The sequence below is a fragment of the Vigna unguiculata genome, chromosome 6, assembly GCF_004118075.2.
Source record: "Vigna unguiculata cultivar IT97K-499-35 chromosome 6, ASM411807v1, whole genome shotgun sequence".
In the NCBI taxonomy this organism is placed as follows: domain Eukaryota; kingdom Viridiplantae; phylum Streptophyta; class Magnoliopsida; order Fabales; family Fabaceae; genus Vigna; species Vigna unguiculata.
In genome coordinates this window covers 29,486,307-29,499,046 of record NC_040284.1, presented here as the reverse complement: position 1 = coordinate 29,499,046, position 12,740 = coordinate 29,486,307, and the positions used below count along the sequence as shown (strand labels likewise).

General features: G+C 27.0%; 1 protein-coding gene and 1 pseudogene across 2 annotated transcripts; one reads left to right on the top strand and one right to left on the bottom strand.

The window, feature by feature from the left end:
- Positions 1-548: 548 nt before the first annotated feature.
- Positions 549-3,364, top strand: LOC114187078 (acyl carrier protein 1, chloroplastic-like). Of its 2 annotated transcripts, none has more exons than XM_028075205.1 (4): positions 549-794; positions 1,918-2,031; positions 2,411-2,533; positions 3,056-3,364. In XM_028075205.1, exons 1-4 carry the CDS (start codon positions 738-740, stop codon positions 3,179-3,181), a joined length of 420 nt encoding a protein of 139 aa, XP_027931006.1. In that variant the 5' UTR covers positions 549-737; the 3' UTR covers positions 3,182-3,364. The 2 variants fall into 2 exon arrangements, with proteins under 2 accessions (XP_027931006.1, XP_027931005.1); XM_028075204.1 differs by having other exon boundaries at positions 625-794; positions 1,915-2,031.
- Positions 3,365-4,710: 1,346 nt separating this feature from the next.
- Positions 4,711-6,567, bottom strand: LOC114188603 (annotated as a pseudogene).
- Between the last annotated feature and the right edge of the window lie 6,173 nt (positions 6,568-12,740).

The window sequence follows — 12,740 nt, the reverse complement described above, 5'->3', positions numbered from 1 at the left end:
AGAATGAAAATAAAATTATACACTAAGTCTATCCTTTTTTTAGTAATAAAACAGTAATTACGCACTGATATCTAAACTGACTCAATTAACTAGCGCCAACTAATACCAGTAGTAATTAAGAATATATCAAGTGATTGATATTTTTTAATGTGTAAAATAGATTTTGTTCAATTTCTTTCAATGCTGGTTATAGTTATCATAAGTACTTACATAAATTTAAGTATAGTAAATAAACTCAATGAAAAAAAGTGTAAAGAATACACATTCTTAAAATGTACAAAATTAAAATATCATTTACTGAATATGGCATGAAACTGATAATAATTTAATAATTTTCCATAAACTTTAAACTATGTAATAAAAAGGAAAATGTTTCTGTATTTCTAAATCAATTACTAATACTTTTTTAGCTGGAGATTCGATCATAAACTAAGGGTTCAAGAAAATCACAGAGATGATAGATAATGAATGTGTTAGCTTGGTGAACCAAACAAAGAAAAAGGAAACCCAGATTGGTGGGGAACGAACAAATAAAACAGTTTCTTCCAAATCCCACGTGCCGTTCCTCGAAAGTATCGAAGCGAGGTTTAAAACCACCGCAATTAACACTGTTTCACATGCTTTTCCTATAAATACACCCATCACATTGTCCCTTTCTTCCATCATTTCTGAAACAAGAAACGTTCGCACCTCGTAATCTACGTCCTTCGATCCAGATCGCTCTCTCAGTCTCTCAAATGGCTTCCATCATGCGATCTTCCATGTCCCTGGCAGCTCTTTCCAATCAAGCTCTGGTATATATATCTAGAAATATTCAAATCTCTTATCTTCCTCTTTTTATTTCACTTGTATTCAAACTGTTCGATCAATTGATATGTTCGAATCTATCTGTTTCTTTCATGTTATATCATTTGCTTTTGCATGTCTTCATTACTAAATCATCTTTTTTTATCACCTTTACAATTCATAGACGATTTTACATGTCGGTCGAACTTGGTCCAAGACTTATTTTCCTTTGACACACTATTTTTTTGTTTTCATCTATTTGTTATGCAAGTATAATAATGGATTTCTAGCAGCTGACTAGAGGTCTTGGATTTTTTTTCTATACTTTATTTCAACAGAAGATTTGTTTTTTTATGCATGTTTTTGGTATAAAATCTGGTTGAAATATCATGTAAAGTGATCTCAGGTAAATGTTTAGATGTGATGTTTGTTTTTATCGCTTCATTAATTGATTTATTTGGTAACTTTTGGGTTGGATAAAAAATATCATGATAAGTTTACTGCTGAAGTTGTACTTGGAATAAAAACATACAGGGATCATTTCACTTCAAAACAATTTCAACCAAAATAATTTTTTTTTCATAAAGTTTCACGTTGACGAAAAGCATCAAAAGATTATTTCACTTCAAAACCAATTTTAATCAAATGTACACTATTTTACAGAAGCAACTCATTCTAAAATGGGTATATATTTTATTGTAACCATGTTACTAGAACAAATTATTACTACCTTTGTTTGGGTTTCTTTTCTCGATCATATATTTTCGATTCTCTAGATTCAAATGCCAGATCCTGATTAAGAGGGCCAAACTTACATATTTTATAGCAATGGTATGCCAGCTTCCTGGTGCTTTTATGTTTTCTTAATTTAGTTGTCTTAAACCTCTTTTTAAGATTCTTCTTATTTTCTAGTCAAAATCTTCCTCAACAACTCAATCTGCCCTTGGAAATAAAACATCTCATTGTTTATGAGTTTCAATTATACATGGTAGAGACATACTGAATTTATAGTTGACTTCATTATTGCTTGCTTTATGCTAAAAAATAAACTGCTCTTGTGTAGTATTTTATGGTTTCTTCCGTTTATATTATATTGCTTGGACTCATCTAGTTCTTGTTGGATAAAAGCAGGTCTCTGGCACCAGGACTTCCAACCCAAATTCAGTTTCCCTTTCAATTAACGGGAGGAATTTCCCATCCATTACATTGCAACCCAGAGGACGTCGGTTTCAATTTAGATGCGCGGTAAAATTTGCAGCCAAAAACCCATATTTTACCATGTCCCAGAAATGGAATCCTCTGACTTGATTTACTCTGGCTTTTTTCAATCTTTTTGTTTAATATTCTAAATGCTTAAACAAATTTTGGATTGGGGAGAATACAGACTTCATCCTTAGCTTCTTTTGCTATTGAAATTTGATCTTATACTAAACTATTCATTGGGGGCAGATACTGCTGTTAAGTCGTTAAAATTCACAGTATTTTCAGTATTGAATTATCTGTTGCCTTATGCTCGTAATTTTTAATTATGTGCTTGAAACTACTGATATCCATAAAAAGGCTCTGGCTTATGTCGCACGAGCTATAGAAGATTATATAACCATCAAAGTTTTATGTCATGCAGGCAAAACCAGAGACAGTGAAGAAGGTGTGTGACATAGTCAAGAAGCAATTGGCTCTGTCAGAGGATTCAACTGTTACAGGAGAGTCTAAATTTGCTGCACTTGGAGCTGATTCTCTTGACACGGTACTTTAATATTGATCTACCAATCTATGCATACTATGGATTGCTTTCGTGGTATAAATCACGCTTTGAAATCAAGCTGTTGATTAATAAATATATAAAATTTGTTAGTTTTCTCTACAATTGACTGGATGTACCACCTGTTTGTTATTTGAACTATACTCATTTGAGATCTTATTTTCTCCTGTTAGTGCTTTTATTTTATTTTTCTCTTTCTCTGTAATGACATATGAGCCTACATAAAACGGTGTGTATGGATATCATTCTTTTTTAGATGGTGGCTAGTGGCTACTCATTTTCCTCAAGTATTTACTGATCTAAAAGCAGAGCACTCTGTTCAATGTTAATGATAAAATGCATGAAGTTGTTTATATAGTTCTTACCCAACTATTGCTGTGTGCTTCTTTGAACTACCGCATGATGCTAAACTATGATCTTGTGTGACATATCGAAACACAATATCCGTGGCTTAAGTTTGATGATCTTTTACTTTATCATTTGAGACTTGCTCTTCAATCTGTGCAGGTTGAGATTGTGATGGGACTCGAGGAGGAATTTGGTATCACTGTGGAAGAAGACAGCGCCCAGAGCATCGTCACCGTTCAAGATGCAGCTGAAATGATTGATAAGCTTCTTGAAAACAAGGCTTAAACTAGTAAAGAAAACATGAGTATCCGTTTGGAATTTTTTCGCTATTTTTATTGAAGGGGTTTATATGTTTTAGTTTTTATCAACTGTATTAGACTTTTGATTGTTCTTCAAGTATTTCTGGATTGCATAGAGGGACTACTCTAATAATAGTTTCAATTTTATACGGTGCCCCGTTGAATCAAATTGCTCCTCAAAATCTCTTTATGTCAATTACTCAAATTTCTAATCTGAATTTGTTACAATTTAAATTGAATTCCTTTTTCAGTTAAGGATCAAAATAATTATTTTTAAAAGTGTTAAAAAATAATTTTTCATTGAAAAATTTACCAATAGTTTTACAATCAAAATTTTATATAATCGTATCTTAAAAACTCATAAATTAATATTTCAGTTAAATATTTTACTTCAATATTTTAACACTAAAAGTAGTTATTATTTGTGGTAGGAGATCATCCAAATTAGTGAAATACCTTTGAGTCACTATTATTAACTTTTTTGAAAACCAACATAATATATTTAAAGTTTATATATTTTATTATTATTATTATTATTATTATTAATACAATAAAAAATTAATATATAATTTAATTATAATTATAAAAAAAATCATATATATCTAATAGCTTTTTCTTATGTTTTTAAATTATTGAATTCAACAATAATTAAGAAAAAAACTTAAACTTTCAGTCATATTTTATGTAAATAATTATATTATTTATAAAAAATTTATTTTCTATTTTATTTTATAATCTTATTTAACAATAAAAATATTATTTCTGTTTACACAAAATGTACGTCTTATTCTTATCCAATATCGTCATATAAATAAATTTTTCAAATTTAAATAACTAAGGTATTAATAATAAATAATAAAGTACTGAAGTTAAAATTTTAAATTAAGTTTTTATTAAAAATGATATTAACAATATAGTTTCCGAATTATTAATTAATAGGATAATAATAAATATATTTATATTTTTTAAATTCAATAAATAATTAAATTTTATTTATAATTAAATTAAATTTCTTAAAAATTATAAAAATATTATAATTTTAATAAGTAATCTTAACAAAAATAATTCTGAGGGAGGCATGCTCCTTATGACCACCTAAGGTCCGTCCTGATTACTTGGTTATTTTTTTAAAATAAGTTGCTTGTCAAATATATCTTTTCCAAAAATTTCTACCAAAAATATTTTATATAGTTTTAAAGTAAAATATGTATAATATTATCAAAACAAAAGAAAAATGGCTAGAATTTTAGTTTAGTTGGTTCTATAGAAGATTTTGGATTAGAAAATTCCAATTCTCTTATGAAATTAAATTCATCTCTATTAACATAAAAAAAAATTAAAAAACTAAATATTTTTATTGAGTCAAATTTAAAAATATTTCCAAAAAATCAATAAAACAAAAAATGCTTTAATATAAAAAGAAAATCTAACAATACTCTAATGTAAAAAGAAAATCTAACAATACTCTAATATAAAAAGAAAATCTAATAATACTCTAATATAAAAGAAAATCTCCTAACACTCTTCACTAATTCGTTCTACTTCAGCTGGTTTGACAAATTTCTTCCAATAAGAGTGATTCTGCCACACAACATGCATTTCTTCGATGGGAACTCCCTTAGTCTCTGGGAGAAGACGGTTAATGAATATGCTCATAACAACAACAAAGAATGCGAAAAAGATGAACAATCCAAACTTCATGTGACAAAGCATTGTGGTGAAAATTTGCGCAATGATAAACGTAAAGATCATGTTCACGGAGACATTGATACTTTGTGCCGCTGAACGCACCTCAAGAGGAAAAATCTCACTCGGCACCAACCACCCTAAAGGGCCCCAAGACCAAGCAAATCCTGCCACATACACACATATGCCACACACAACCACTATAGCATACCACTTTGGCAATATTCCTGGGTTTCCATCAAGTCCAAATTTGAACATAATTGCCAGAGTTATTGCAATCTGTTTCAAACCAAATCAAAAACAACAAATTAATCACATTATACTAGTAAAATAACATTAAAATCCCGTTTAAAATGAAGGTTACCTGACAAATAAACATTTGTATTCCTCCTTCCAAGAAAAGAGTTCGTCTCCCAAACTTGTCAACTGTGAAAATGGAGACAAGAGTGGCAATGGCGTTACATCCTCCAGTGATCATGGCAGACATGAGTGAAGCACTGGCTCCAAACCCAATGGTTTTAAACAAAACAGGAGCATAAAATACAATCACATTCATGCCAGTAAGTTGCTGAAAGAAGGGAATGGCTATGGCAAATGTGAGTTGAGGCCTATATTGTCTTTTCAACAAAGAGACCCAAGGATGTTTCACTGCTTTGGAGGCTTCACTTGCTGCCACAAGATCCTCAAACTCTTGCTCTACATCTGTAGTTCCTCGAATCTTGATAAGTTCTATTTTGGCCTTCTCATCATGGCCACGTGCGATCAAAGAGCTTGGTGAATCAGGAAGAAAGACGGAACCGAGCATGATCATTAAGGCAGGAATTCCTGCACAACCTAAGCTATAACGCCACCCTTGTCCGTTCTCCATTTGAGCAAAGATGTAATTGAGAATATTGGCCACAAATATTCCAATAGTGATCGCCAACTGAAACATCATGTTAAGTGCTCCTCTATACTTGTGAGGAGCAACCTCAGATACATATATTGGCACAGACTGCAAACAGAAAAATACAACATAAATTAATTATTCATAGCATAAGTAATATCAAAAGAATTAATTACAATTTATTAAAAATAATTCATCATATTGTTAATAATAATTTATCAAAATAAAAGTATAAATAGATATAGAAACATATAAGTATATATTACCTGATTGGCGCATCCGATTCCGAAACCAAGAAACATGCGACCAAGTATGAGCATGGTAACATTTTGGGCAAAAGCATTAAACAGAGCACCTACAAGAAAGAGCACACCCCCAAGAACATGGTAAGACGCCTCCCAAAAAGCCGAGTGATGTAGGATGCCAACACTGATGCAAACAGAGCGGCCAAATATAGAGACGATGTGAACAGCGTCAATGTCTGACTATCAAATTTACAGTACTGATTATCTGAGGGCTTTACATTGTTTTCCTTTTCATACACTTCTGGGAAGAACTTCTTCAAGAAAGGATCCATGGAAGTCACACCACCTGCAGATTTTGATGTGAGTAATGAACAAAACAATAAGAATGAGTGGATAGTTAGATTGATACAGATTGAACGTACCTGATATACCGAGATCATAACCGAATATCAATCCACCAAATGCAGCAACAAAACAGGTCCAGAAAACTCTGCCAGTCAACTTTCCTGGATAGTTCTTTCCAGGAGAACCAGTTGCGATGAAACCACCAGCCATTCCCAAAACCTTTCACCAAATAAGAATCAAAGATGAAATCAGAGATGAGAGAGAAACAGCTTAATTTCAATGAAACCAGAGCGAACACTGTAGAAATCCACAAGTGACGAACTTAATTTATAGAGTTTGGAATTTGTATATCTGTATCTATAATCTGTGATTATCTCTTTTAACTGCATCATATCCATTTTAAAGATCTCTCTGTAACGGCTTACTATGATAATTGTTTGTTTTTTTTTTTTTGTTATTGATAAATTTAAAGATAATTCTGAGTTATTTTTTTATCAGGCATAATAAAAAAAATCGCGTTTTATTATTTTGATTTTCTTTTATTTTGAATAATCTTTTTCGTACGGGAGTGTTGTTTATTTTCCTTTTCTTTTTGTTGAAATCAGGTTTATCGAATTATTTAATTTGTTGTAATTGAATATTATAAATTAGCATTAAATACCTATTTTATCTTCTAAATTTAAGTACAATCTATATTTATTAATTTTTTCATCTGTTTCCTTTCAATGTACCATTTTTTATATTTTTATTTTTAATTTATATATGAATACCTTTCAAGAAATTATCCATAGTAAAAAGTAGTTTATATTATCTATCATATATATGTAAACGATAATTCAGTAATTTTCTTAAATTAAACATTCAGCTTTTATACATGTAATTTCCATTATTTTTATTTTTTAATCTCATTAAAACTGAATTCATTTAAAATCTAAATCTAAATATTTATAACAGATGAGACTGAAGTATATTTAAATTTTATTTTAGTGAAATACAATATTTATAATTTACAAATAAAATAATTTATATAGATAATTATTTAGTTTATGGTTGTTTATTTGTTTTTTATTTTTTTTGTTGTTAGTGCAAAATTTCAAGATAATTCTGAGTTATTTTTGTTCGGATAAGTTTTTTTTTCTTATAATTTCAAGTTCTCAATCTCTCTTTTTATGTAGGTGTCTTAGGTTAATTGCATGTATAATCCAGATAGAAAAAATAAAGTCATGTTAACCTAAAGTGAATTGTTTGTTTATTAAGTTTATTTTTCTAAAAATAAATTAAATAATATTCAAAGATCTTCAACTCATTTTATTTCTCAGGAATAAAAAATTCTGAGATCATATTACTTTTAGGTAAGAAAAGTTAGTTCTATTCAAAACTCTAATTCAGTGCTATTAGATAGAATTTATATGATGTAGGTTAAATTTTTATATGTACGAATTTGTGTTTTTATTTGTATGATTAAAGGATAAAGAAATATTATGTATTGGAAACTAAAATTAGGCTTTTAGTTTGATTAATTGTTTTGTCATGAGAATTGAAAATAACATGTTGATAAAATATTTGGAATAGAAACTTCTGACTGAAATTTCAAACAATTTCAAAGTCTAAAATGAGTAGAAATATAAAGGTGCAGTTTTGGAATTGTTTAATTTTAAATTGAACCGTGGAATCAACCGGATGTAATCTAAATATAGAAATTTTTAGTTATATATCTTAGATGAAAGTCGCACAAAATCATGTTTAGTTATTCTCTATTAGATTTTTGTGTACTGTTTTTTTATTATGTATCATAATATATTTATTGATTATTATTAATTTTGATATTTTAAAATATATTAAAAAAATATTTAAAATATTAACACACTTTTAATGTTCAACAAAAAATATAATCAGAAAAATCAATAGAAAATCTGCATTGAGTCGCAAATTATCGGAAAATGTAATTTATTAATACAATTTGCAATTTGTATTCAAGCAAAAGTAACTTATGTTAAATTATATTATTTTTATGAATAAAGGGAGGACTGAAAATAAGAATGAATATTAAAGATGAGATTAAAAAGATAGTATTTAGAGAATGATAAAGATAGAGGAAAATGTGGTTTTAAAAATTATGAAAATAAAGGAATTGTTATTAAGAGGAAAATAAATAAATAATTCATTAAATTAATATGTATTGCTCTAAAAAAATTAATAGTTGTGTAATATATATATATATATATATATATATATATATATATATATATATAATATATGAACAAACTAAAAAAACAATTATTTATATGTGATTCGATGATGAATTCTAATATTAATGAGAATTAAGAGTTGTTTTTAATGAGTTGTTAATAGTTGTTAACATGGTTTATAGTTGTTGCGGTTGACATTATTATTCTTCTTGCGATTTAATTTCTCAGTCTTTCAACTATTAGTGATTGATTTAGTAATCGATACGGTTATTATCTTATCTTATTACTTTACTGAGTTATTGGTAGATATTATTTTATTGTTTTTAAAATTTTATAATTATAAAATTATTAAGTAAGAAAACAGTAAAACCTGAAATTATCCAAACTTTAACCCAATCTACCGTATAAACAAGAAAGAAATAAAACTAAAGAATCAATTTAGATATATTTTCATATTTACGAAATCTAATTTAATTTATACACCCTTATAACCATATTATATTTTAGAAATTTTTTTAATATATCAATCAATTATAATATAAGAAATTTAATTACTAGATAAATTATCTATTTACTTCAGTTAAAGTAATTTTGACACATGTCAATTAATTCCTTTGATTTTTCTATTATTTTGCATCCAACTAGAGATGACAAATAAACCCGTCACCGTAGGTATTGTCCGAACCCGTCCCCGTTTTGACGGGGAATCCCCACATTGACTGGGTATGGGTATGAGTATGGAGAATCCCCGATTTTTTCAATTGGGTATGGGGATGGGATGAATATATATCGCCATAATACCCGTCCCCGCCATATCTCCATCCTCATTTAAATCATTAAAATATTCATAATTAATTAAGTAACCCTATATATATATATATATATATATATATATATATATTCTTTATATTTTTTATTTCTTCTAAATATTTGGTTTGTCATGAAACTCATTCGCATCTCCAATATATTTTTTATCTTATCATAACTTTTATGTAATTATGTTAAAATGATGTATGTCAATTAAAAAAAAATTATGTCTAACATTTGAATATTTCTATTATTTTTTAATATTTTTATTTATTGTATATTTTTCTTTCACATGAAAATGTTTAATACTCTTAATTTAAGTGTTTAATAGCATAAACATTTCATTTACTAGGTAATATAAAAAAAAAATCTTTACTTATTATTATTAATTTTTATGTCATTTGAATAACTATTTTATTTCGCTAAAACAATTTTTGTTATTTCTCAACCATTTAGTATATATATTGATATTTGAAAAGATTTCTTAGATCTGTAGGATATTTATCATCTTATCATACCCTTAATAATATATTTGTTTTCCTTTGTGTGATTCCTTCCAATAGTCTCCAAATTGTTTATAAGACACACATTTGTTAATTTTTTTAATATTTTTATTTTTTGTTTATTTTCATCATGTAGAATATATCTAATTATTTTTTATTTTCTAACTCATTACAATCATAATTTAATTTTTTCACTATAATTGTATAAATAATTTTTATTTACTACAATATAAAAATTTAATGTAATTGTCATAAATATTTTTTTTACCACCATCCAACATATATTGTGGTCCAAAAGATACAAGATCTATGTTAAAATTTTATTATTATGTTTATTATTTGTTCTTTGCATCATTTTGATCAAGTGATGTATTATAACTTTTATTAGTGTATAAAAAATAGATTCATTATAATTTAAAAAATTGAAGTAAACAAACATTTAAAATATATTTTAGGTTTAATTACTCGGATGATACCCACTTTGGTAGGAGGGTGTCAATTTGGTACCCGCCGAAAAAAAAAAGTGTCAATTGCGTCCCCACTTTTGAAAAAGTGCATCAAGGTCCCTTTCAGAAAAAAATAATTAATGCCGTTAACGGCAGACTACGTGTCACTCTCACGGTTTTTTTATTTTTTTTAATTTTTCTTTTAATTTTATAATTTTTTTTTGCAAATTTTTTGTGTTGCCACGTGTCAAGTCCCTATTTTGACACGTGGCAATGTCAGTGTCACGTGACAGGAAAATGTCACGTGTGACAACTGTCATTGTACTGATTTCAATTTAGAATCCATATATACCTGATTGTTTCAATTTAGTCTCCATTTTTTGTGCCTTTGGTTCAATTTTATCCCAATTTTTTTTAATAATTGAAGAAGATTTTTTAAGTCATTTTTTTATAAGATTAAAAGTAATTAAGTATAAATATTTTTACAACATTAAGTACTTTGATATTTATATTAAAATTTAGTTGTACAAAAAATGTTGTACTAATAGAACAATATAATCATCTACTTTTTTTTTCAAAGTAAAACAATATTGTTTATGTCAAATTCAAGACCAAATCTATTATTTGTATAAATGTTATTTTAATTAAACCTATATTTTAATTTAAATATTTTTTCCTTTTATATTTTTTTAAAAAATAGTTTTTTCCTTTTATATTTTTTTAAAAATATTTTTAAAATTTATCAACTAGGTTTCATTAATGTTTGCAAATTTAATAAATGTTTTGGTTCTCATTAAATTTTATTTGGTATTCTAATATAAAATGTAAACAATTATAATTTATTTCAAAGTATTTGATATCGAAGAAACAACCATACTCCTAATATTGAATATTTGATAATATTATGCTTCTTTTACCGTAATTTTTTATTATTTTATAAAAATTAATTAAAATTAATATTAAAGTAGTAAGAAAATGGATATGGGTATGAGTACGAGATTATACCCGTTACCCGGTGGGGATGGGGATGAGACAAAAATTTAATACTCGTTGGGTTTGAGTATGGGAATGAATTTTTTTTACAGGGATGGGTATGGGATAATAAAACCTGTCCCCGCCCCCTTGCCATCCCTATCCAACTACTATTTAATTGACCAAATTATCCCTACAACATTTCTTTATCAATGAAAATGTTATCTATAACTAAGGAAAAATATCCACCATTGTAGGTAAATTCACCATAATAAATTCATTTTTTTCTTTTTTTTCTTAATCACTAAATTTATTTTATAGGTAAAGTACTAGGTAAATTACTCATCTACCCCACTTAAAATTTTGACACATGTTCATTTTTTTTTGTCCTTTTGCATCTCAATTACTATTCAATTGACCAAATTCCCTTACGATCTTTCTTTATCTAAGAAAATGTCATTTATAAATAAGAAAAAATATCCACCATTATAGGTAAATTCACCCTAATAAATTCTTTTTTTTTTGTTCGTAATCACTAAATTTATTTTATATGTAAATTTTTTAGTTAAAAAATAGGTATGTCTAGAAAAATACCAAATAAAAAAACAGTTAAATTTAAAGAAATAGTTACTTAAAGGGTAAAATTATTTTAATATTTTTTTAAAGGTGAAGTAGAAAATAAATGTGAACATAAAAAAGAGACATCTTTATATATATATATATATATATATATATATATATATATATATTACTGTTATTATTATTATTATTATTATTATTAAGATTAATATTATAATAATAATTATTATAAATGTTATTATATTATTAGCATTATTATTTACCAATGTTAACTTCTTATCGAAGAAGTTGAAAAACAACAAGAACTTATTATTATTATTAGTAGTAGTAGTCGTCCGGAAAGAAGTTTTTTAAGTAAGGGAGTTAAGTTAGTAAGAATTCTAAAATACAATTGTTTTAAGGTTATAGTAACATTTAAATGTTTGTGATGAGAACTTGGTGGAATATGATTTAATTGTTTGGTTTCTCCTTTGGTGTGATTCTTTTTTGTTCATGTAAGAATGAGTGATTTAATCTCCTTTTATTATCGGATGATCACGATGAGAGTTGTGAAAGGGGTGACATGAGTATTCGTTGTGTTGAACTTCTATAAATAAATTGGTGTATTTGAGTCATTTTGAAAAAGAATGAGCCCATAGGACAGACATAACAAAAGTATTGAAATAGGACGGTGGTGATAGTTTAAGAATCGTTATTTATCTTGTCACTCAAATAAATTAATATTTTAATAGAAAAAATTGGTGTCAAGTGAGAGTTATTTGTAAATAGTGATGTGAAAGTAACATTTTTAATTGAAATAGACATAACTTTTTTCATTCAAATATACATACTCAATTAATCAGTTTTAAACACGCCAGAACTCATATGTTTTTTATGGCGACGATTTT

Excerpts from the sequence above, each read along its gene's own strand:
- LOC114187078 (XM_028075204.1), top strand. The coding sequence starts at position 738 with ATGGCTTCCATCATGCGATCTTCCATGTCCCTGGCAGCTCTTTCCAAT. Across the intron at positions 2,032-2,410 it reads GGTTTCAATTTAGATGCGCG|GCAAAACCAGAGACAGTGAA; the intron begins GTAAAATTTGCA and ends TATGTCATGCAG. Across the intron at positions 2,534-3,055 it reads GAGCTGATTCTCTTGACACG|GTTGAGATTGTGATGGGACT; the intron begins GTACTTTAATAT and ends CAATCTGTGCAG.